A 27,120-nucleotide genomic window follows, 5' to 3' on the forward strand; every position below is an offset into this window, starting at 1 on the left:
GGCTTTTGTATTGTCAATGGACAATAATATGGTATACTTAAAAATACATCATGTATGATGCGAATGTATGTGTATAATATTAATAAAGAACCTATAGAGAAATGATAATATATTATTTGTTATTTATGTAGTTTGTTCTATTGATTAACTACAAAAAGTAACATAACCAATACTACACAGTATATGGGTTTAAGTATGATTTTCAAAATATTTTGACTTTTTGGAGTCAATTTACATTTTTTTTTTCTATATATATCAATAAAAATATTTTCGTTCGGACAAAAAGCTAAAAATGTATTATTATGTTCCTCTTACGTTGTCATATTAACTATTTAAAAATATTAAAAATAAATTAATAATTAATATTACTAAAAAACAAAGATTTTTTGTGATCCTACCTGTACTCTGTAGATATTATTGATGATAAAGTACAACTTTATTTCATATTATATTGATACATTTTGTTTTTAAAACAGAAAAAAATTATTATATCAGTAAGTAATAATTTATTGTTTTGCATTTGTATAATTATTGTATCATTATTTTTATGAAATTACATAATTAACTTTCATTTAATTTCCAATTACGATTATCTTTTTTGATATGAGCAAAATAATTAATGATTGTAATGGCTATATAGAGTATATTATAGTTATTTAATATTATTAATAATTTTTGAAATTAGATACCTACCTAGTCAAATAATATGCATAACAAATGCTTTAAATTAAATAATTGAATAACTTTTTATTAATATTTCTGACTTATAATTAATTAATAAATATTTAATAGTAAAATAACAAAAATAATGATTATTTTTAATTTATCATCTTGAAAGTGAATTTCTTAAATTGATATTATGAATATTATGTAAAATAAATGTTTATTAGTTATTACTATTGTTACTTAGTTAGGTCCTTTTTAAGCATAGACTTATACAAGTCTAAGCTTTTAAGATGTTCCACACTACAAGACTAATGTGATTACTCTACAAAATATGTGGACAATAAGATAATACCATAACGCGGTTTGGTGATTATTGCTTTATCAAAAGTGATAAGCGGCAAATTTACTACCACAGATAATAAATATTATGTTGATATAGTATTTTATTTCGGAGCATCGCTATGGCGCTATTTTCACAGTCATCTATATGAATTGTCTGATAAGGATGCTTCCTTATCATTCGTCGGAGGTCTTACTATCAATGAGAATATGCGATCGATCCACAAAAAGCGGTGTCCTGTTAATCGTAAGCTTCTGAGAATTTTTTTCTATTTCTTTATTATTATTTATCATATTATTCTTACCGTGACTTATGTCATCTCTGCACGATATGCGTCCACTCGTATTCGGTGGTGGTTTGACAAACATATATCCATCGCCCTGCATTTATTGTTGTTGATCGTCGTCGGCCGTCGCCGTGTACCTTCGTACGTTTTGTCTAGAAAACATGATTGTCGATAAAAAAAATTACTGCATTCATGTTGTGGCAACCACATTATCGTTGTTTGATATATTTTTTCAAATAGCAGTAGATTGCAACTTATGTGCGTTTCAGAGCTTTGAGCTGTGTGAATCGGATAAGCACCTACTTATTTAGTTAGTATAATGGACTAGTCAATGCTCGATGATGATCTGTCCATATATCTTATTGGCAGAAATGGCACTTAAATGTTTTCTGGTCTTAAAGAACGTGCCCATTACTCAGACCTACTGAAATACTGAAACCATTGTCAATTCTCACTGCCTTCATTTTTATGTGTTTGTTTTACTTCGTATTACCAATGTGTATTTGATTGCCACTTGGGATACTAAATATTAAAGCAAAAGAGTATAATTTCATTATAATTTATGTACATGTACTTTTTATAATATTTTACTCATTGTTTTTTAATAATATACATGTTTTAAAAATTATTACTTTTAGCTGTGAACTAAAGGATTTCATTGATGTCGTTAAATATTAGCAATACTGTAAAAGATAAGACATGGTTATTACATAGCACGGCTGGTGCGTGCAGTGGAGCTTTTACTCGTTTGGTTTGTCAACCACTTGATGTGCTCAAAATACGATTTCAGGTAAATTAAGTTATTTCTCTGAGAGTATCTTTAATTATTATGTTGTATAAGATTCCTAGAGTCTTATGAAAAATAAAGAGTTAACTAACAATAATTATTTTAAATTAAGAGTACCTATCTAATAAATATGAGTATATTTTAGTCATAGTTTGACTTTAATCATGATCAAGTTTTGTTTTGATAATTTTTAGTTTTATAATTTGTACATTTTATTTTTAGTTGCAAGTTGAGCCATTATCAAAAAATTCAAATAACTCTAAGTACAAATCTATTCACCAATCAATTAGTCTTATATACAAAGAAGAAGGTTTTAAGGCATTATGGAAAGGTCTTTTACCTGGACAGTTCCTATCAACTACTTATGGATTAACACAAGTAATTATTAATTGTTTTCATGTATAAAGTTCAATCTTTATTCAACTTTTCTTTTTTTGTATTAAGTTCGTGCTTTTGTTACAAATGATTGTTTATATTTACTGTAATATACAGCAAAATACCGAGTAATAGATACTAGAATTAATATACTTAAATTTTAAAATTATGCATGCAACACAAAACAGTTTTAATATTATTATTTAAAATTCTTAAATAACAATAAATATTTTTTATAGTTTCATTTTTATTTATTAATTTTTTATGTCAATACTCATAAAAGATTATTTTTAAATGTATAATTTTACAACAAACCATTTTTAATTTAATTTTTAAATATTTATTCTTACAAAATCAAAACTACAAAAGAATTCCTTTACCTATATCTTCATACCATATTTTATCACTAGATAATTTTGTTGTACACAAAATTAATACATTTGAAAAAATGTAAACTTAAAAACTGTTTTAAAAAATATAAAATATTACTATAATTCATGGTAAAAACTTTAAATTCAAATAAATTTGAATATGATAATTATTTATTATGTAAGTTAACACAAAGTGAAATGTTATCAATTTATTGTACTTAAACAATTGTATAATCTATTTTTTTAAATCATGAATTTGTAATTTGTTACATGTATTATAGTTGATTATAAGTATAGTATAATATTACCAAAAGTTATATCTTTAGTACCTATTCAATTATAGTTCATTGTACATGGTATATTTAAACAATGGTTTTAGTTTCTAGTCTTTCAAAAAACTCTGGCATTACTATCAACAACAGAAAAAGAATTAAATCAGACCTCTAGTGTTCATTTTCTCTGTGGGGTTACATCCGCCACTTCTGCTACTTTGATGTCATATCCATTCGATGTTGTGCGCACTCGACTAGTTGCTCAAAAATCTAATCAGGTAATATATATTATATAGGGTGTGGAAAAATGCTCTTCCTAGTTTTGAAGGCAAATAAAAAAATAACAATTTAGTGATCAATTTTTTTTTCATAGGTATTTATTGTGTAATATTGGAAACTTTAATTTATGTAATTTTAAATAAAATTTTGATCAATTGCTGCCCTCTATTGGTGATACAATACTCCGAGCAAGATTAAAAGTTTTGTACAACTTTCTCAATCATTTTTTTGAGGTATTCAATGAATAGACTGTAATAATTGCTTCCTTCAAAGCTTCCAGATTCCTTGGGTGATATTTATGAACTTGAAATTTGGCATAACCCCAAAGAAAAAAGTTGCATGATATTAAATCTATAAAATGCACAGACCATGGATTATCATCTTTTATGGAAATCAAGCACCCTTGAAACATTGAATTTAATAAGTTTCTACAGCAAACACACATTGCTGATTTATTCACAATATGTTTATAACTGAAACCCACTTAAATTAACTCATAACTTAAATTTCCCGTCTTACATACACATTAATTACCATCATTCTATGATTTTGAATAATTGTCTTATTGCCATACAGAAACTAAGGATGTTTTTCCATACTCTGTATTACTAAAAGATAAGATTTCTTAAACAAAAAATTAGATTTAATGAAAATTTAAAAAAAAAGTTCAATCTCTTAAATATATAATATTAAAACAATGTGTATTTAGCTTAACATATTATGATTTTGACCATGTTTTGATGTAGCCTGTATGGACTTAATAATGTGTTTACTATATAATGCACGACTATATAAATAATAATATGTTTTTTAAAGAAGGAGACAATTATGAAACAAATAATATATTTAATATATTTGTTGTAGGTCTATGCAAATATGAGAAGTGTGGCCATATCTATGTTTAGGATGGAAGGTGTATCTGCATGCTACAGAGGATTTTTTCCTACTATAATGCAAAATGCATTACAAGGCGGATTCTTGTTCATGTTTTATAACACATTTTCAAAGTTGTCTTCTACTAATACTAGTACTAATACAAGTATGTAATTTTATCAATACTTATTGTGTTAATTACAAACAATGTATGTTTTTAACTTTATTTATTTTCCAAATAGCTGTTCATGATGACCGCATAAATAGTGTTAAACAATTCAGTTCTGGATTTTTAGCGGGTGTATCAGCAAAAACAATTGTGTACCCACTAGACGTAATAAAAAAACGGCTACAATTACAAGATTTTGTTCATTCTAGGGAAGATTTTGGCAAGGTAAACTATTTGTATATTATTATTTTATCATGCACTCTTATACTTAAATGTGGCAATTTCACTGCCCCCATATCTTGTATAGTCACCTGACACTATGTTTTTACAGTGTACATTTTGCACTACGATTAATACTCGTTCAATTGTATATCAATCTTTTTTTTAGAAATTTATGTGCAATGGATTATTGGATTGTATCTATGTGACAATTAAAGAAGAATCTTTTAATGGTCTTTTTAAAGGACTGTCTCCATCATTGATAAAAGCTGGTTTTACAACTGCGTTACATCTAACTTTTTATGAACAAACCCTTAAGTTACTTCAATCTTTAGTCAACAATTTTTAGTTAATAGCTATAAAGTACTTTGATTACCTTTTTTTTAGAAATATAGTTTGAAAATAAATTACCAAGTAACTGATTTTTTTTTTAACGTTTATTTGTTTGGTTTCTAAATACAATTGCCAATTAAAGACTTAAAGACCCATATAATTACATAATGTATAGTATTTATAGTTGTAATTTGGTGGAGTCCCTAGACATCCATACAAATCGTTTATTTTCAAGCAGTCTGTTTTGCTCATCATTTTTCTTTGACCAATTGTTTTGCCTTCAAACTTTGGTACAATGGTTTGCTTTCCTTTGCCAATACTGCAGAAAAAAAATTGTGTTATTACTTTTGATGTATTTGATTAAATTATATGTAAAAATAATAATTCAACTAGTAAAAGTGGTTTCCCCACCCGTTAAAATTAATACTATAAAAAAATTACTATTATAAATTATAATGTTATTAACATTTTTCTGTAATTTTGTTACCGAAAAATATTATTATTAAATACTCTATCTATGTATTAAAATATTTCAATTTATATATTTAATATTATATATTACTAAGAACAATATTTGATCTTTGTAATTTATAATTTAAAAATATTGTTGTAGTATAACAATTTTGGTTTTTTCAGTGTTCAAAAAATATTTGTAAAATAACTTTTTATTGTAGATGGTAAGTTAGTACACTGCTTGATGATACCTACTTATAAATTTAATATTTTATTAGAAAAATAATTAAACATAATTCTTGAATAGTTTGATAACTTCTAAGTATTTACTGAATAATAAATTGCAGAATTGGCCATAGTCTATACTTAAATATTTTATAAATTTCGTGATAAATAATTACTAAGGCTCGGAACTAGTTAGTTTTGCATAGTTGTTATAAATTGTATATGAATTTGCATGACCTATAATATTGTTTTAAGATTTAATAATGCTAAATTAACAACAAAAAATATTTTGTAAAATTTATACCAAATTTTTAACAATCTAATAAATCTTAAACTTAACAAATATAGACGATTTTCATTATAAACTCAGTATTGTCTTGTTTATTCTCTATAAATAAATAGTAGGTAAACATAGGTTGCGATTTCCGAGATCAGAATAAAATGACCTATATTGTATTTATACTTGTATTATAATTTATAATATACATATTATGTTGGATCCACTAACAGTCGCTAAACATTGAATGAATAAATAAATATTTAATAGTAAGCTAATCATCTCATTAAAATGATTTAGTGACACATGGTCCATGATCGATCTTTTAAATTTTAATCATATCAATAAATAAATTGTCTATATAACTTAGCTATAGACACTAACATTTAAAGTGATGTATCAACTTACCTGAAAAAGTTTTTGCCATAGTGCATGACACTGTCGTAATCATATTCAAACTGATATGTAGTGTTTTTCAAACTTTGTTTATCAAAATTAGAACGATATTCTAAAACAATAATTACATTATCATGTACCTATAAGGGTCCAACGTTACCAAATTAATAATACTTTTTAATTACGTACGTGGTATAACGTTTTCAAAATTTATCTTAACAAATTTATCACGATCCGATCTGGATTGTTCGTGAAAAACACCTAAAGCGTGTAATAATTCATGAATAGGTCGTCCGTCGGTACCTAAGCAATTGGCTCCAGTGTCGTCTGGTGGCTGCAAAGACACAACTTGCGGTCCTCCGTAACGGCCCACATACGACCAACATCTGTAATGTTAAAATACCTATGTTAATTGAACAAAAATCGGGTTTTTTTTAAATAAATTTTAATATTTTAGTAGATTATGTCTTTAAATTATTATTTTATGATTGCCGAGTACAATTTTTATACTTTATTTTATTTATTTTTTGTATTATTTTTTAACATAAAAACCTTAGTTATAAGTCAATAATTTAATAATTTTAGTACCTACCTATACATTGTATAAAAAAGTTAAAAAAGCTCAATCCCTTCAATTTTCGGTTTCTCAACTTATTGTAGAATAAAAGACAAACAAATGCTATATTATACACTTTCTATTAAAAAAAAAATTCAGTGACATTTTGTTCCGATGTAAACATGTAGTGACGTCAAACGTTCAATATTTTTCTTGTTGATCGTGCAAACCACAGTCCTTAATACGTATTTCTGTGGGACCTTTTATTATAATATGTAGTTACTTTAAGAGTATAATTATAATTACCTATCTTAATATCAACAATCATAATTTAATAATTTAATGCCTTAATACAATCAATAGAATTCGTAACTATCTACCTACTGCCTTACTAACGGACGACCACAACGGGGATATAAGGTGTTTTAAACTAATGTTTAGAAACCTAAATTGATTGTGCATTTATAAGTATTTGGTATTATTGGAAACTATAAAACCAATTAGCCCCAAATTTGACATACATAATCCTCAGAGTCTCGGGGGTTGATTCATGAAAGTAAATATGTTTTGTTAATTAATATAAAGTTGCCGTTGGATACAAAAATAAAAGATCTATATAGATAATATATACATTATTATATTAAAATGTATCTATGTTTGTAGAGTTTTCACTTATATAGGTAGTACTGAAAAACTACTCGACCAATTTTTTCAAAAATTTCAGTTATTGTTTTTATTGATAACAAAAAAAGAAAGTAATTTTAAAGTATTTCTTCAAAAAAGAATATAGTATTTTAACTACACTCAAAAATATACCAACTGGCAACTAAAATTTGAAATTAGTTCCCGAATAAGTTATTGCGTCGATGTCGACTTGCCAGCGAACTGAGATATACCTACATAAAAACTAAGCTATACCTTTTAACCTATATATATAGCCTAGTATTTCATATTTGTTGATTTTATACGATCGAAGTCGAATCATACCTATATATATTACATTTATTATATATTTATATACGATAAAATGTGTGTGAAAGTATTATTCACCGTCGTACGTAAAAATATTTAGTGTAAAATATAAAGAAGTAAAGAGAGTAAAACCCCATAAACTCGAAAAATAAATTTAAAAAAATATATAGGTAAATAAATTTAAAATTATAAAAATGGCGTCAATTTTCGCTGTGTTAACCTAACTGTTGGTAATTCCTACTAATTTATCAAGCTTTATCGATCGCCACTCCATTTATGTGAGTTACTTTAAATAATTAGATATAAGGAAGGTATATTATATTATTATTCGTAGAACAGCTCGCATACAACTTTGTATAACGTATTATATATTATATATAATCACCCAGAAGGATATTTCACCGGCCATATTAGTAAATAATCCTTTTCTTTGCCGGTCCATGGTACAAATTTAACGCAAGTCATAAAATTGATTGTCCTGATGGCTTGGTATATCAGAATTCGGTGTTCGGTTTCTGGAACAGAAAAACAAAAGAATATTATCCTGATATAATAATAAAAACGGTGTCTATTGATCGTGTAATTATACCAAGCACACGTCAGTTCGATATATCTTTCAAACATAATTTTGTATTATATTATATAAAAATAATTTGGTTATTGAAATAATAGCATGCATACCATAAAGCGGACTTATCAAATATGGCACGGTGCGGTTAAGCCAAAGTTTCTCCGGGAAAATGTCCCATCGCAGGCCGACCCGCCAATAATCGAAAATCTATAAATTCAAGTTCAAGGTGCATAAACATTAAACGTAATAAGATCTAGAAAAACTGCATCCGACACTGAAGTGGACCTGACCGACAATAATGCAGTGTGCTTACCTCGTTATTCATAGCCATGTCGCCTTGAAACAAGCCCGGTCTGACCTCTGGATCGATGTCTTCCACGGACATGAGATCATCCACATCTCCTTTTATGTATCCGGCTGTAAATAATAATTTTGAAAACACGTTTACGTAAGGTATTATACTATTTTACATAATATTGTAATTCTTTATTAAATCATTATTGCCTATAGGCATAGGCGCCATCAAGAATTTTGTCAGAGGGATGCATCGTGCATAGTATACGCTGATTTCTAAATAATATTTAAATTATTTAAGTTAAGGGGATTGGAAGCGGTGACTTTCTGTCTTTGTCTAACACACGTGGAACATAGATATACGCCTGACAAAAATTAAGGTACTTCTAGTTGTTTGATTTAAAATATGTAATGATGTTTTAATTGATATACAAGTTTACTTTGCATCGGTCGAACTACTTTTTCGATTGTTTTATTATTTAAAATAAATATTTTAAATTTTATAAATTTGTCAATTTTTATTATTAAATATATTAAAAATATTAAAAATATGCTTTGACCGATACAAAGTAAACTTGTATACCAATTCAGTCATCTTTACATATTTTAAATCGAACAACTAGAAGTACCCTAATTTTAGTCAGGCGCATATGCTATTTTCCCTATGTTCCACGTGTGTAAGACAAAGACAGAAAATCATCGCTTCCAACCCCCTTAAAACGAGAAATTTGACAAAATGTATTATATTATACACTTATAAGTTATAACTATTCGACTGGAATTTATAGTATTGATTTTATATAGTACACATGAGATTATTTACTGTATATACTATGGATGGATGCACTATACGAATTTATATACTCACAGAAATATTTTTTCAAATTATTTTTAAATTATTTTTTTTTAGCGGCTATAAAGTAATTCAGGCATAGTGGTCACGATTAGAAAGATATGTAAAATTAGTATTATAATAGATACAATATAGATAGGTAATTATGCAAAATTAAATATTTTCAATATTCAATTTTTTTTGTTTTTTGAAAGGCTAGGGGGTGCAAGTACAACCCCTATGTGCCATCTATTCTTATAGGTATTGGATTATGTCATTCAGTGGCATATCCATTAGTGAAGGGGAGGGTCAAGTCGCTTTCTGACCTCACCACAACACAAACATGGCCCCGAGATAAATAATCTGGATACTTGCATATAACATTTTGTTTTATCCAATTTTTTTGTATTAGAATTCTAACTTGAAAAATTGAAAATCATATAGGTACTTTGGTACTTAACTTATAGGTTTAGGGCGTTTAGGTTATCATAATAAATTTATATTAATTTAAAATACACGGATACGCATAGGATATACGAACCAGCGCGAGTCATTTGATCTCGGTTAATGATCGACAAAATGTCATTTTTTAATCAAAAAACATAGGTATTTTATTAATTTAGTCAAAATGTTTAGTGGCCGAGTAGTTTTTTTGATTTAAGTAAAATAAAATTCAGATAATATGTAATCGAAATTAAAAGACATACTTTACTTATTACAAATGATAGTAGCTGAGGTAGTATACAAGTAAATGTTAGATTTTCGATTATACTTTATCTAGTATTTTTTTTAGCTGTAGTCCGTATGTACTATGTAAATATATTGTAGTCGGTACATACTGTGTTTAATTTTTATCGACTGTTCAATATAGGTAAGTGATGGACTGGTGTGTAGATTTGTTAACATTTTATACGTCATATTTTCGCAGTAACGATTTACTAAAGTTATTTTTTATTTGAATGTGAATATTTATATTGTACCTAGCATCGATAGATAAATGTTAGTAAGTATAAATAATTTTTTACATAAAAAAAAAAGCTATTTTATTTGAAACTAACGACAAACACGGAGTTTATTGTATCCGTGTATTAACAAGTGTGATGCAAAAATTCAAACGTTTTTCTAAATTTACATTGTTATTCTCCCGATCCTATAGACTTGGAAGTATAAAAATTAAAATTAATGCGAAAATGAAACCATTACATATTTATGAAAATCTATTAACAAATTTTCCAAAGTTGATGCCTCGCACGTGATTACGTGAGTAATAGTATTCAGTTAAATAATTAGTAAAATATCAAAGACACAATGGTCACAATGTTGAAATTTATAAAGAATCAAAAATCTATTAATGAAATATGCTTCAACAATTTGTTAAACCATCTAAAATAAAAATTATTTTAAGTTAAAAAAAAAAATGAAAATTACTATTATTTACAACAAATGAGAATAGTAAATATTTCAGGTTAAAAATTCGTACCGGTGGAATTTACATGTTTTAAATTCAACCCAAAAATCAACTACCTATAAATCGGTGAAATTTACAATCGCCTGCGAAGAACTATAATGAACTTAAGTCTTAAATATTTTGTTCAATAAATTGATTTTAGTCGAAAATAGATATCCAAAATCATAATACTACGTTTTAGGTATATACTGCATAATAAATATTAATTATTTTTAATTTTCTTAATTATTTATAATATTATAATTTAAAGTATTAAACAATATCAAAATACATAATGTAAGTACGTCATAATTAAAGACTGAATTATTTCTCACTGTTTTAACATTGTCTTTATAGTAAATAAGATTAACTAGAATAATGAATATGATAAGAACATTGAGAACTAACATTATTTATATATTTTATAGAAATGAAAAAAAACTGTCAATACATTTTTTTCATATATCTAACATAAAAATATAGATAGGTGGTGTATGTATAAATTGAAATATTAATATTTTAAAAGTCCGATAATACACTTGAGACATAAAATTGGTTTAATATACAAAACAACTCGAAGATCTTTACATACATAATATAGGACGTAAGCATATAAATAATAAACTAGATATATATGCTACAGACTAATAACGAACAACTTTATAATTAGTGCTGGTATTAGCGTGGTACTTGGGTCTTTTACCGCCGGGACCAAATTATATTGCTATATAAATAGCAACACTAGCAACAAACTACTAACATTTTAAACAACATAATTAGTTTCTCAAAATATTGCACATTGTGATTTTTTTATGAAAAATGTCCTACAATGGAATTTGTCCACCATCATTATCTTAAAATTATGCCGTTGGTTGAAGTTTCTAATTTTTCACCCAGACATTATTCAAATCAAATACGAAAATCTTAACGTACATTCAATTTGATACATTTGCTATTTGTCTATATATTTCTTGAATGTTTGCAGTAGACTTGTAGTGAACCTTGGTCATATAATATATGACTATTGACTTTATAGTAAATACATTATATATACAATATACATATAGCCATATCGGTTTATAATATAATTCATATGAATAAAAAGGGGGAATAAGGCAACCACCCTGTTGTACAGCGGATATCGAGTGTACCTAATTATTGAGGAGTAAGACATCGTAATATATATGTTTAATTTGAATTCTATGATACCTACCTATAAATAATTTTTTTTTAAATACGATTTTAAATTAAGATGGTTTGTATTGATATATAATGCTATACGCCGGTAGGTATGATTAATTTTTACCGAAATCTTTACATTTGATATATCACTGTGTACTTAAATTATAATAATATTCGTTCAAAGTTTCAATTACCCACGAATATTATTTTTTAAGTTATAACAAAATAACTAAAATGGTTATTTTTCGTTCAAATAGGTATCAAATTTTGCACTAAAATTTTAAATTAGATAACTAGGAATAAAAAACACTGTGTATATATCTTTATTATATTTTGATGATGTGGTGGTGTTAATAAGACATTTCCATTTTGGAACAATATTTTAATAATTATTTATTTTCAAATATATTTTGTGGATTTACGATTGATATTTGACGTGATATTTTTGATTTGAATAAAGTCAAATCAATATAAATTATTTTTTTTAATTTAATTTAAAAATTTTGTATATAATACATGTATAATATTAATGAGCTAATAAGGTTGTTTTTAAATTTTAAATTAATTATATGCATTTCAAAAATATCTCAAAAATTCAAATTTCAAAACTTGACATCTTTAGTAAAAAAATAATAACATAAACATTTGGTGAAAATTTCAAATACCTTTATCATTGATAAGAAATAATTATTTTATGCATGAAAATTATATTTCAATAAGCATAATTTTTATTGCTTCGAAAGGTGATGATAGAGAGAAAAAAACATATACCTACATAGTTGTTAAATCAAATACATTATTCTCCGAATCTAAAATTTGATAATCATATTTTAAACAGTGTAGTATATTTTAAATTTTCTTTTTTAATTTCATTATGGTAGGCAGTATGGTAATATTTTATTATTGTATGTTAATCAAAGAATTTGCTCATTCACCATTTATTGGGATAAAACTACAAAAGTAAACATAATTATCTACTCACACTTTCCGACCTGCAGCTTCCTTAGACCTTTACGATACACATCGAACAGTCACTGCGAATCATCTCTTAACACAATCTAACCATTATCTGCTCTACTTTATACCATTAAATTAAATACTGCATACTGAAAAAGCAGAAGCATATTTACGGGGATATCCCAAAGACTTTTTTTTTAAATAATCCTAAGTGTCAGGGATGATCAACTGGCGGCTCTCGGACCTTTTTTATCTGGCCCACGCTATATTTTCAAATTACATCACACAATTTCAAAGTCAATCGTCTATACTCAATGCTAGGTCTATGCTAAATTAAAATACATATTTTGAATGACCTTTAATTTTGCCCTCTACTCTGGCCCGCTAAATTTTAATTTTCTAAAATTGGCCATCTAATAACTATCAGTTACCCATCCCTGCTATATGTTATTGATATTTACGCATGTCTAGCTATTACGAATACATTACTTAAAATAACAAATAATAATACATTTGATATATTTTTAATTTATCAAGTTAGTATTATTTATTAATACTATATAATATGCTTTGTTACTGTGGAACCATATACATAATATCATATATTGTATATATGCAATTTTACTATAATTTATACATTTATTATTGAAATAGTATTAAATACAATAGACCACCAACAATTGTATTCTCCATATCCATGGGACTAAGCGCTAAGATCCTAAATGCACCACTGGGTAGGTATACTGCTACTTGGTATATCAACCTTACTTTTCCGCCAGCAGTTATTATGATATTATTTTATTAACCTACGTTTAAAGACTAAAACATGGTAGGTATTTTATAAATTATAGAATGTAATAAATTGCAAATTGTCAGTTCTCGTTTCCACAACTACGCTATATATTAATGCATTCGACTGCGTACATATTATATATCTCCAATAATCACATTCCTAACCATTTTTGCAACGCGGTCAGTTGACTTTCTTTAGAGTTGTCACACTTTTTTAGGGCAATGCTCGCGATACTTTTTGTCATTTGTTGTTATGGGATTGACTGTAAGTTTCGTATTATGATAACACAATATATTATAAAGAACGTTTAGTTATGTAGCTCATCAAACGAACTACGTGGACTGGTTACCATACTGATAACTGATATATTATTATATACATAGGTAATACCTAATACCTATATATATATTATGCGATTTTTTGGCAAAAGTTGGTTCAACCTTCCTAGTGTTACTAATTGAATAACAAATCACCGAAATTATTAAAATGTATTATCCTTAGAAATAGATAATGACGCCGTACATCGATTTCGCTCAGATTTGTTTTTCCTATGGATACAATAGTGAGGAACAGTACAGAAGAGCAACTCTGCAGATTTTTTTTTAACTACACGATGTATATATTTCAATTGGGTCCAAATTCCTTTTTTTTTTTTTGAGAATAATCATTTAATTTCCATAAGATATACCTACCACGACGAAGTGACGAATACTAATAAAAATGTTAACCTAACCTATACCTTCATAAATGTTTTGTTTTGATAATTTAAATTGCATTATTTACTAAAACGCATAATCAAATGCATTACGCATACATTATTATGTCTATAAGATTTGTAATTGATTTCAAAATAATAATTTATTTTTTAAAATCAAGCCGCATTTAGTCATAGTGTATTATTATAATTATTTTGTTTTAAATATTATTGTTCTTGTACGTAAATACGCGTTAACCAGGTTTTACTGTACGAATCTATTTATAGATTTTTGTATGTACCTACATAATATTATTTTTTTAAGCTAACATTGTAAATTTTTATTAATTGATCCAATTGATCCAAGCCTCTTACTCGCTCATTAATACAAAATAATTTCTTAAAAATATGATAGTCCGAACTAAAAGTGTTATTTTTTAAGTAGATATACACGTACAGGTGCTTGAATATATTAAAATTGTTACAAGTTTCACATCGCACATAACAAAAACGTGGTTAAAAATTTAATACTTAAGCACTAATTAGGTATGTAACAATTCAAAACATACTTATATTACAAAAATCAAAAGTAAAATTTCAAATTTCAATTTTTTCACTATTGTGATATACGTAAAAGATAAAAATGAAAATGAAATTCTCTTAAGAACAAATAAAAAGTTCGTAGTGACAATAGTAGGTAAACAAATTGAATAAAAAGAAGTTTTTAATTATTTTTCAAATTTTAGAACTGCAGATCATGGGGCAGGGAGAATAATTAAATTAATTTAAAGGTGATTTTCCCTCTGCAAAAACTTTCCTAATGTATCAATATTTAAGATAGTTATTATGTTATTATGTGGGTACAGTGTTTAGTGTAAGTACACACGGTCTATATAATAATAATATATACGTTGTTGATGTAGATACGCGCGAGTTCTATCGAAATACGATTTCGTACCGCGGCAAACACGTCACTACACAACTACTATACAACTAAGGTAGTGCGACATATATATTATGCATACATTATAGATTATACACTTTTGGCATATTTCAAAAATTTGCAGACTTATATACTATATATAGATGCATATAAATACACACGTACGTCCTCGAAACCACCTTTCCCTCGACTTGTGTCGCACAACTCTTGTTATAATTTGCTAAATGCACTTTCTCCGAGTTTAATATAAATATAAATTATGATAATAACCATATATTACACAAATAATCGCGATTCATAACTTCATTAGACGCATATTCTAATGAATCGTACTTATAGTTATAAAACGCAATCGGCCGGCTTACATTCTTCGGACTCGCGTTCAAATGCTTTTTTTCTCCATAATTTATTAGCCGGAATAAACGGAAAAAAGTGTTACGCCAAAACATACCTAAACAATAACATGTAGACGACACAATATAAATCATCAGTGAACCTGAATACACGCAATATTTGCGTACATTTCTATATATTTTATACTGGTTCCTGAGTGGAATAACGATCGAATGTATTGATTTTACATTGATAGTGTGAAAACACTTTTTCTAGTAGAAATATGCTCCAATAATCAACTTCGACAGACTCAATAGAGGTTTCTGATAAAAAAAAAAATAGATCGTTATTTTAAACAGAAATTTCTCAACTTTTTAAAACAATCGGGAAATAAAAAATACGAACATTTGTTAAAATTGTAACCAAAAAGTTAGAACGTCTCCGAAACAGACTTGATCGCATACAACCTGACTTATTAGTTATTATTGAATTGAAATTGAAGATATTCGTTACATTGACCTATCTACTCAATGGCGACGAAGTACACTCGACACCTACTGTATAACAGAACTGTTACCTACTTGACGGCTTTTTTTTTGTACCTTGTCCACTAGTTAAAAATTATTTTATAAATTTAGTACAAACATTTCTTTGGTGGGAAGAGTTTTATGGAAAGTCGGCAAAACTGTATAAAGGTAATACCTATAAAATATAATAAAAAAATATCAAACGGTTTCTAGAATGATGTGTGAAAAACGCGAAACCTCATTTCCCTAAAAACGTTGAATTCATAAATATAAAATACACACACTTAACACTTTATAATAATTATAATATTTATAGTAATTTAGTAATGATATTATCAGCAAAATATTCAGGTCCGTAATACAGGTTATACTTTACATAAGTACAATATACATATATATATATATATATATATATTATGTTATAATTATATTTAGGTACATATACATATTTTAAATGCAATACTTCCACAAATTTAACCTATAACTTAAATTCTTAAATTGGACAAATATTTTAAAATTTTTTGATTACTTTTAAGCTAATAATTATATCCTACGAGAGATCTATCAATTTCTTGTTAACATACTTTAATTTAGGTAAAAACATCATTTGAACAACAATAATTTGATTAACAGAATTTTGAGAGGACGTCACATACTCACACCCATATAATATTTTGGTCTTTGCCTTAAAATCGTAATATGTCATAATTAGGGAACGAATTTTATTGTAAATACATACTTTTGATTTTTTATTGATTTTTGACGATCTTTAACATCATCTGCTTCGTCTAAAACAACAAGATATGTAATTTTTGATAGAGATATTTTAATAGGAAAAATTCACCAAGGATCTCTGGAAATTGAATACACTCCTTCTGTTATACGAGTAGTGAATAAGAAGAATAAGAATTATGCCCCTATCACATCTGTTATGTGAAACGGTATTTTAGTTAATACAAAAGTATTCCAAACCGTCCAATTTTTTTATTAGCAAACCTATAACAACATGTTGTTTTTTATTGCTTTGTTTCGGAATAATATTCATATTTTTATATACCAACATCATTTGTGTTACTTTTATTTAATATTTATAATTATAAAATATTAATTTTTTTTTATAATTTTCATTACTAATAGATACATTTTTCCAATATTTACATATTTTGAATTTTTTATTCCATATTTTAAGAAAAATTGATACATATATTGATTTTTTTATTACAATAAAATCCGTTCCTTGGTCATAATGTAGGTACATATAACGTAGATCAGCGTTACCAAATTTATGTTGTTAGCTTTGATTTTAGAGTTAAATGGGATTAAAAAAATATTTAGAGGTTCGAATACCATAATATATTGTATGTTTGTTTAATACAATATTTTAATTTTTAAGCGAATGATTTCTATGTAAAATTTTTCAATTTCTAAATGCTCATGACTCATTCCAAAATTGCAATATCAAAAAAACCTATGATAATATATTATATCCTAATAATTATCCTATACTTAAAATCTTTAAATTGGATGATAGATGAATTATACTTGTACTAAGTTAACAATCCTGATTTAATGTTGTCCTCTATATTAAAAAGTAAAAACCAAAACAAAAAAACTAATAGTGATCGTTCACTGTCGTGTACTCATGGTAATAGGCTCCTCCACGTTAGAGTACTCAGCAGTCGAGGGGTTGTGAGTGAAATAATAAATGCAACGTGTACTTATTCTATTTTCATTAGATTAGCACCGCAAACGGCTCGTACAGTGCACAACACACGAAAGTATAATAATTATGAGTACTTTTCGGTTATCAACTTCAAACAATTTAAGTATTTATTTCGACATATACCGCGAATATGCCGGAAAATCACAATATGTATAATTTTGTAGATCTGATTAGTGTATTACAAATTTAAAACATTGAATGTTTATCGCTTATGGCGATCGGCTATACCGGACGAAATAAATTAACTTTCAGAAACTTATCCAGTCTATAATTCTATAAAATAGATTCGTATACTCCCATGAATTTTTCTGCCGCTAAAAAATACAAAAGTGCTATTTCTAGCTGTTAACTTATTCGAATAATAAATGATATATTAGTTTTCTGTGTTAATGTAAATAAATTTGTACCAGCTATAATTGTTTACAGTTTTATATTCATAAATTCTATATATTTATTGTAATTAATTAACAAGTACTTAACAATACTATATTCACCGCGTGTGTGTACGCAATAATTAAAAAATATGAAATAGGTATAAACCTAAAATAAATAATAAATTGCAGTTTGGAGTACCCGTAAACACAGAACAACGGAATCGAGATTCTCGTCGGTAGCCGGAATACAATATAATTTTTATACAAAAAAAAGTACCTACACCATAATATGAACACAAATAATAAAAAAATAATATAAAAAACGGACCTTGGGAGGACGGCACCGGGGGGTGTAGGACGTCCGGAACGCTGGGCAATATCAGATTGATGTTCCTGCACTGGACGACTGTTCCGGTCAACTGCAGCAGCGTTCCCGTCAACAGTAGCCGCCACATATTATTATATAGGATTGTCGCCGTCGTCGTCCCAACATGCAATTATTATGTGTATGGAGGTACCTTTATGTTACGCAAACGAGTCGTCTTCGGCGTGGCTCTACCGTCGTCTTTGCAGGGCGGTGCGGGGAGGTCCGGCACGGCCGTGCAGCATCACTGCGGCGGGCGGTGAACTGCGCTGATGTTATATATATTTACTTACTGCTATATCGTATGATATTGTAATGATATTTTTTATTATAATATATAATATTATCGGGTATCGGTCGGTTATTACGCGAGTGTTGGCGGCAGCGACAACGGCCCGTACGTGCGACGAGTGTTGTAGGTATAATACCTAAATACGCGCGCGAGACGGAACGGTCGGGAGACGGAAGACAACTGACGGCTTGTTAGAGGTTTAACGATTGATATTTAAACACGAACGCTCGCGTGTGTGTCTACCTATATAATATTATGTGGTGTGCGCGTAGTACGATCGAATCGACCAGGATGTGCGTGTCGATTTCGACGTATACACACGTACATATATATATATATATACAGGGTGATTTCAGTATTGGGAAGTAACCTAGCTCAAGTTATAAGTTATTGTGGGAAAAATTATTTGCAAAGAATTTATATTATTTGTTTGTAGTAAAATTACAAAATTATTCGTTACCTTTTTTTTTGTTTTAATACGTCCAATTGAAAATATATTATGTATAGATATATTATAATATATAAACACGATTTTCTGACAAAAAAGTAGTATTTTTCAAATAAGTAAAACATTTAAATTAGTAAATGGAAAACTTATTGTTATTTAAAATAAATTAAAAAAAAATAATAATAATGACGTGTTAAACAATTATAGTCTTTTTTTGATTTTGAAGTAAACAAATCATATAATTTCATATAGTTGATTGTTGTTACTTTGTTAATGTATGTATATTGAAAAGGCTTCAGTGATATTTATAAAAATAAAACATGAAATTAACTTTAGTTGGTACGTATAAAGTTATTTTTTAATTTAAAAGTAAATAATGCAACTTGACCAAAAAATAGGAACAAAGTAATTTAAGGTAATTTAATTACAATTTTGAAAGATAATTCGTAGTATAATTTAATTACCAAAAAAAAACAACTTCCCCATCACTGAATGATTTACTATATATACAATAATCATGATTATCTCCATAATTTTCCCATTCAATAATACATTTATTAAAATTCTTGTTTTTCTAAATTTTTTAATAGGTACTATACTACTTTTCTCAACCGTATTTTAAAATGCTTGATTTTTTTTATACTGTTAAAAGTTCCTGTAGCGAAGTAAACTTCTTTTTTTTTAATGGACCTTACCTATTTTTTACTTTTCAAGTAGTTAAACAGATTTTTTTAAAAGCGATTTTTAAATTCCAAGTTAAAATTCCAATAAGTATATAGTTTTTGAGTCATTATAAACTATTTATACATTCTAAGGTTAATAGTCCTTAATATAATAGGCTTATCAAAATATGAAATAAATGTAATTTTTTTAGTCTAGTATACATTTTATGTTCGGACAGTTTTTACCGATTATTAAATTGTAATAAATTAATAATAATTAGAAGGTATCTACTACCTAATATAATTTTCAAACCATCATCATAGCCCCCACATCTTCATACCATTTTATAACCCTTATTGTACAAAGTTTAATAATTCAAAAACTGCTAGTTCGAATTTTGATTTAAATACACCTACAATTTAAAAAAAAATATCTCCATAATACTGATTCTCATTTGTAAAAAAGATAAGACTTTATCGACTCAGCGGACAATCCTCAGTGTTTGAAAATATATTTTGGTCTTTCATTATAATAGATAACTATAGGTACTTATTTAAAAATTCTTAAAATCAAAATTTTAATAAATTCATTATTATAATGGACAAATCAGAGTGACCAAATTAAGTGAATCACTCTGTATATAGTGTGTTTGGCCTGTCTGTCAACGACTGCATCGAATTATAATAACATAATATATCTTTATTATTATACATACTGCTGCCATAGCCGTTGCGGTCCCAGTGGTTGGCAAATACTATTTTGATTTAATACGTCGATGGCCACCGCCGACAACGACGACCAATATCGTGCGTACGTATATTTTGTAAATGAAAGTTCGTGCGCGTACCTCTATTTAGCTGTTATCGATAATTTCGTTTTGTCGAATTAGGTTCTGCGGCTTCATTGTATCGATATAATAAAGTATATACACTTATAGGCACGAGGACGACGACGACAGCATACAGGGTGATCAACCAATTATACTCATCTGAATTATTAAGCAGATACTTTTTTTTTTTTTTGTATCTAAATCAGAATTTAAAATATTAGTAGTTTCAATTTATTAAAATGCATATATATTATATCTAATACTGAGAATTATATAGTATTAAAAATGGTTTTCAATGAATATAAAATATAAGTAATATGTATATATTGGATTTAATGAATAGAGGTACTAGTGTGCTACACTCGAAAAATTTTTACAAAATATAAAATTTTGAATGTTGATTAGGTACTATAATTTTCGAATTATCATGTACTCCATATTCTCTTCTGAATGTATTGTATAAACACAATAATAAATAATCCAAAACTAAATTTTTTAAAAAATTGTCTACTCAACAGTTTACAGAAAAAGATGGAGATTCTCGTTTGAAAAAAAGTAATTGCGGTGTTGTCATAAGACATCTAATGTTGAATAGTGTTAAAAATATATATGTATATATATGTATTTAAAAATAAGGTAGGTAGGTATACTTAAAAATTGCAAAAATGAGAATTTGAATAAATAAATTTAATTAAGTAATATAAAATATTATAAAAGAAAAAATGGGGGTGAGCATGCTTGGTGAATCACACTGTATAATAGAAATGTCTAAGACGGTATTGTTGATTTGTTGATAGGTAACCATATAGTATAGATTATATAGGTAATATTGTACACGCAACGCGCGTGACATGCCTAATTGTATGTCTGCGCGTAGCGTCGATGATTATCTCGCAGACGGATCTCGATCATTTCTCGCGACAACAAATTCGCAACGGTTCCACGTCGTTTCCTGATGTAGATATAATAGGTATATTAGTGTATCACATCTAAAACCAAAGAAGGCATTGCCATCATGATAGTTCAATCACTGAAAATCCCTAAGAATACGCAGGTGGGTACGCGAATGAATTATCTAGTACCTAACTATATATAACTACATAAGTATGTATGTCTATTATACTATTTATATTCTAAAACAATAAAATCATATCAATTAATTTACCTTACCTACCATATATTTTCATTGAAGTTAAACTAAGTATACGTTTAAAATACATTTTACACAGTACACTGTACACAGCACTCTAACATATTGTTTAATAAAAATTTTGTTTGCGTGCCATTTGTCTGTAAAATTATCAATAATTGTCGATAAATTTAACTGGTGTATTCGATTGTTTTTTAATAGATAGAATTCCAAGCCCACCTAATCTTTTTTCACACATTGTGCTTTGTAAATAATTGCTGATAAAACTTTAATTTGGAAATGTAATTTTTGATATAGTATTATTATTTTACCTATATGATAACTGCTATAAGTAAAGAGAGCCCTCAAGTGAATAATCGTATTATGTACTTTTATGTACTGCAGTGTGTGTATAGTATTACCAATTGAATTCATTTTTAGCGTATTTACATCGACGGTGACGGTACTATTATTGTGACGTACCTACAATTTTGGAGACCACCCCATCATTGTGTTTTGTCAAAAGGGTAAAGTAGCTTTGAAATCGAATTGACATTTTTTATTTTCAATTTCATTTTCGCTTATCGATATTAGTTTTTCTGATTTCTTATTAAATTTTAATTTTAATATAACTTTGAATATCATTATATAAAAAGTTCATTTTTTATATTATTTTTGATCACTCTTAGAGTATTTTTAACATTTTTTGTCGTTATATAAAATTGATTCCAATCCTTGCTGAAAATAGTCAAAATCCACGCAATAAAATAAAATTTTAACATTAATGGATATATTTACTAACACAATAATTTCGGTAATTTTCTCTTCTGAATTATTCAATTGTTGTATAGAAAAAAATCAATAACAAAATTAGAAAATGTAACCGCATAATAGTAAGTTTACCTATATATTATACCTATTACATATAGCATACTGAAATTACTCGCATCGCACATAAAATAGCGCGTATACCCATTGCTTATCAATATATGATATATTATGTCAGACACTATGTTATTATTATATATCTACATGTAAATAGAAATTAATGATAATGTTTTTTTGTTTTTCTTCTATAAACTCAAAAATCTGTACTAGAACATTTTAAATAAAAGTTATCTTAAAAGAATCTATATAATACTTCTTGAGACTAGGAATATGATAATGATATTATAGCTTATTTATTTCAACTCGTATAAATTTCCATAAGGTGACCCACACATGAATTTATTTTTTATTCACGAGAATCCAATATTATTTTGCTTATTTAAATAGATGCCATTTGTTATAGATTATATTACTATAAATAATTAATAATGAATTATGATTTGCGTTTTTAATTCTAGGCACATTTTTTATTACCCAAGGCATGTGGACCTATCGCAAGTGATATATTTAAAAGTATCTCCTCTTCTAACCCTCGGGACCTAGGTGACTATGGGCAAATGTACCGGGGCCCAATTTCAGAGCGAGAAAAATTAAATATATCAATGGTACAGCGGTTATGTAAATATTTTTTTGGTGGGACAACTTATTGATCAACTTCCCTTCCCATAGCAACAAACACTAAATTAAATATATTGTTGATGTAGGTACTTATTTATTTATTTTTGAAGCAAGTCCAATAGGTATATGCGACATATCGTATACGTTTTTTACTAATATGTGACACAGGTACGATTTAAATTTACTTACCAGCCATTGAATAGTTTTTAGTAAATATGTTTAAGGTATACCTATACAAAAAAAAATGTATGAATACCTGTTTTATTTTGATTTAGAAATAGAGTTACAATATAACTGTATAATAATACACACAATATGTAATAAAATACGTTTCATATAATGACTTATCGCTATAATCTCTTGTTTATATAAGTAGTAGTTATATTACAATTATTATTTTGTTCAGATACATGATTCCTGTACACTGGAACTATAATATAAACAAAATGCATTCTGTATTATCAATTTATGTATATAAATAAGTCAAATTTAACGGCATATAACATATTGTTATGTTCATTACTTTTTTTGCACAACATGGCTTGTGTGATAAAATATAAATCTTACCCGTTATCTCTGATAAAAAGAAATATATGCCTAGTTTCTATATACGGGTTTCACACTTCTTCGTATATACATGTAAGTATAGCGCGGTATTACAGTAATTCCATTTTTCATTAAATGCAACCTAAAAATAACATTAAAAAATAAGAGCACTTGCTCTGCTGTACAGGAAATTTCGAGTGTACCTCGTCAGCCGCCATTGCCTGTGTTCAATTTGAATTCAATTATATACCAGAATGTATCTACCTAAAAAGTAATTCTTAGTGGTATATCGTAGCCTTTATTTCTAAGAATATTTTATTTCACTTTCTATATTCAATAGTTTTTGTGTAAAATATTAAAATTATTTTATATATACACTTTCTACAAAATATATTCAATGTTACATGCATATTAAATAAGAATTAATCATAGATTGAAGTTTGTAATGCCGATCACTCGTGAAGGGGGAGCGGGCGCCAAGAAAATGTTGCCCCAGGGCGCACAGTACAAAAATGCGTCGCCGCAAGTTTAGTAGACACTTGTTGATGGCGACCGTTGCTGCCGCCGCCGCCGCATATACGTCACACGACCTCGGCGACGGCTCACGATCAAGATCTCTTGATCTTGGATCGCGCCACACTGAACCAGTACCTTCAACTTGACCTGCTCACCGTACGGGTGACCCACTTATCATGTCGTTAGCACGTAGAAAACAAATTTACTCGTCTGGAATTCCGATTGTGGTCCGCCTGCTGGTTGAATTGTGTGTGTGTCTGTCACACATTAGATACTCTACAGTTTACCAGATATATATACACATATTCATATACGTTATATACATATGAAATGTATATACATACATCGTTAGAAGGTATATGCAACTAAGCAAGCATACAAATCATTATTATTTATTTAAGTAAATACTACCATTGTAGCCAATGGATAATATTTTTCACAGAACCTGGTTTCATTAAACTAATGGATCACGATGAATGTAGGTTTTTCAAAATATTTTATAAAAACAGTAAAAAAATTTTAAAAAAATATAGAAAATAGAATAAAAATTACTGATCTTGAATTTAAACGTACATAAAAAATGTGTAAGTATAAAATTTTTCGAAATATAATATCATTTAATTTCTGATATTGTTTAAAAAAAAACCGTCATTTATTTTTAATTATGAATTGCTTAGAACCAATTTGTTTTTCAATTGTTTTCTACTGAAATTTAAAAATTTAAAGCAAATAAAAAAATGAAATGAGCATGAGTACTATAATAACTGCATATGTCACTCGTGCGAACTTTCTTTCCGAGGGCCATCCTAGACTATGATATATATATCAATTATATGTCTGTGGATGAGAACTATAAGTGTATTATATTATCACGATTCGCGGCTATTTCAAATTGTGTTTTATTCTCACAATCCTTCAAAAATACTATGTTATCTAAATAATATAACATCATGTAATAATATTACATTTAATATGTAAGTTATGGTGTAAAAATATTTTATGACACCTCTCGTTGTGACGATTATAAATTAAATAATAAAAATGTACAAGTGAGTATAGTGTTATTTATATTTTTTTTTTTATACACTTAATCGCCGTTTTCAACTGTGTCGTATCGCAATTTAGTCATCATAGTAATATGTTAAATATGTGTACCTAGCTATATTTGCAAATTAGTAGTTATAATGTACACGGGATTTTCAAACACGTGTACAAGTTTTAGTATCTATCTATAGTATACCCAAAATGTTCATATTAGCTTTAATATCTCCATATAGCAAATCAATAGATTAGATTGTGCAATTTTACAGTAACATAATTAGTAATAAACAGTAATTACTAAGAAAATTATAATTAAATGGCATAAATGTCTTTAATTTTTAAAAAAAATAAAATAAATATTCACTTAAGCTTTTTAAATTTTAAAGATAACTATTTAATTAGACATATTTTTTTAAAACAGTTTTGATTTCATAGCGAAACACAAATTAATCTTGATTAGAACACGGACGTACACTGTACAATCATAAATTTCTTATAAAAGTAAATCCATTGGTAAAAATTAATTTAACTACAAATATTGGAACCTGGCACATTCTATGTAGCACCCATTCACAATATTCATGTGATTATAAATGCCTTTCTTCAATGAAACTATTGAACAAATTTTGTTTTGTATGACTTTATTTTTATTTTTTTGTCTATTCTATGAACGTATATTTTCATTCTAAGGACAATTTTTTTATTCTATGTATTCCATGGTTCCGTGCACCGATGATGAATTTTTAATGAAGTTTGTAAATCAATGAAATATTTATGTGATTTGGTCAATTTTTACTCAATTTTAATATTTTATTTTTTAAATTAAATTAAAAATATTATTTAAACAAGACACCTACAAAATTAAAAAAAAAAACTAAACTGCATAAAAATTATTTTGAAATTTTTGAAATTAAAATATACCTATACCTATACACTTTTCAATGAAGATTTTTTAACTTTTTACCACAATTAAAACCGTACTTAAATATATTGATTTTCCACGAGGATATTAAAGGTTAAAACGGGACCTTTAAGACATATTGTATATAGTACACCTATAAACGTCACCAAACTAACACGAAGGCTGAAAATTGCGGAGTAGGCCGAGATAATATAGGCCATTGTAAAAACTAAAAAAGTTTTATCGTATTGTCTGTCGGCGCGGCTCTTCGCATGTAGTAAGAATTTTTCTTGTAAATCAACGTGGTCAATCCCGAGAGTGATCAAAAAGCTTCAGTAATTTTATTATTATTACAACATAAACGTC

The 27,120-nt window shown here is 27.3% G+C and overlaps 2 protein-coding genes across 8 annotated transcripts; one reads left to right on the forward strand and one right to left on the reverse strand.

The window, feature by feature from the left end:
* The first annotated feature begins 1,161 nt into the window (after window positions 1–1,161).
* On the forward strand, window positions 1,162–5,060 carry LOC113555994 (mitochondrial thiamine pyrophosphate carrier-like). 6 transcript variants are annotated; one of them, XM_026960671.1, is made up of 8 exons: window positions 1,220–1,433; window positions 1,562–1,856; window positions 1,931–2,082; window positions 2,302–2,457; window positions 3,205–3,375; window positions 4,241–4,415; window positions 4,492–4,643; window positions 4,807–5,060. In XM_026960671.1, exons 3-8 carry the CDS (start codon window positions 1,954–1,956, stop codon window positions 4,984–4,986), a joined length of 963 nt encoding a protein of 320 aa, XP_026816472.1. In that variant the 5' UTR covers window positions 1,220–1,433; window positions 1,562–1,856; window positions 1,931–1,953; the 3' UTR covers window positions 4,987–5,060. The 6 variants fall into 6 exon arrangements, with proteins under 6 accessions (XP_026816475.1, XP_026816472.1, XP_026816471.1 ...); XM_026960674.1 differs by lacking the exon at window positions 1,562–1,856 and having other exon boundaries at window positions 1,162–1,252; XM_026960670.1 differs by having other exon boundaries at window positions 1,220–1,862.
* LOC113555995 (zinc metalloproteinase nas-4-like) lies at window positions 5,057–19,346 on the reverse strand. Of its 2 annotated transcripts, none has more exons than XM_026960677.1 (7): window positions 19,038–19,346; window positions 8,734–8,837; window positions 8,531–8,627; window positions 8,235–8,364; window positions 6,511–6,707; window positions 6,334–6,433; window positions 5,057–5,289 (listed from the first exon to the last, which is right to left on the reverse strand). In XM_026960677.1, exons 2-7 carry the CDS (start codon window positions 8,803–8,805, stop codon window positions 5,115–5,117), a joined length of 771 nt encoding a protein of 256 aa, XP_026816478.1. In that variant the 5' UTR covers window positions 8,806–8,837; window positions 19,038–19,346; the 3' UTR covers window positions 5,057–5,114. The 2 variants fall into 2 exon arrangements, with proteins under 2 accessions (XP_026816478.1, XP_026816476.1); XM_026960675.1 differs by having other exon boundaries at window positions 18,848–19,346.
* Between the last annotated feature and the right edge of the window lie 7,774 nt (window positions 19,347–27,120).

The sequence above is a fragment of the Rhopalosiphum maidis genome, chromosome 3 (assembly GCF_003676215.2).
Source record: "Rhopalosiphum maidis isolate BTI-1 chromosome 3, ASM367621v3, whole genome shotgun sequence".
In the NCBI taxonomy this organism is placed as follows: Eukaryota; Metazoa; Arthropoda; class Insecta; order Hemiptera; family Aphididae; genus Rhopalosiphum; species Rhopalosiphum maidis.

What these genes read in the sequence shown, in the direction of transcription:
- LOC113555995 (XM_026960675.1), bottom strand. Translation starts at nt 18,974, where the DNA reads ATGTGGCGGCTACTGTTGACGGGAACGCTGCTGCAGTTGACCGGAACA. An exon ending in CCCGGTGCCGTCCTCCCAAG is followed by an intron (nt 8,838 to 18,847) that starts GTCCGTTTTTTA and finishes TATTATTTACAG; the next exon opens with CCGGATACATAAAAGGAGAT. An exon ending in CCGGTGAAATATCCTTCTGG is followed by an intron (nt 6,708 to 8,234) that starts GTGATTATATAT and finishes TTAACATTACAG; the next exon opens with ATGTTGGTCGTATGTGGGCC.
- LOC113555994 (XM_026960674.1), top strand. Translation starts at nt 1,954, where the DNA reads ATGTCGTTAAATATTAGCAATACTGTAAAAGATAAGACATGGTTATTA. An exon ending in TGCTCAAAATACGATTTCAG is followed by an intron (nt 2,083 to 2,301) that starts GTAAATTAAGTT and finishes TTTTATTTTTAG; the next exon opens with TTGCAAGTTGAGCCATTATC. An exon ending in CTACTTATGGATTAACACAA is followed by an intron (nt 2,458 to 3,204) that starts GTAATTATTAAT and finishes CAATGGTTTTAG; the next exon opens with TTTCTAGTCTTTCAAAAAAC.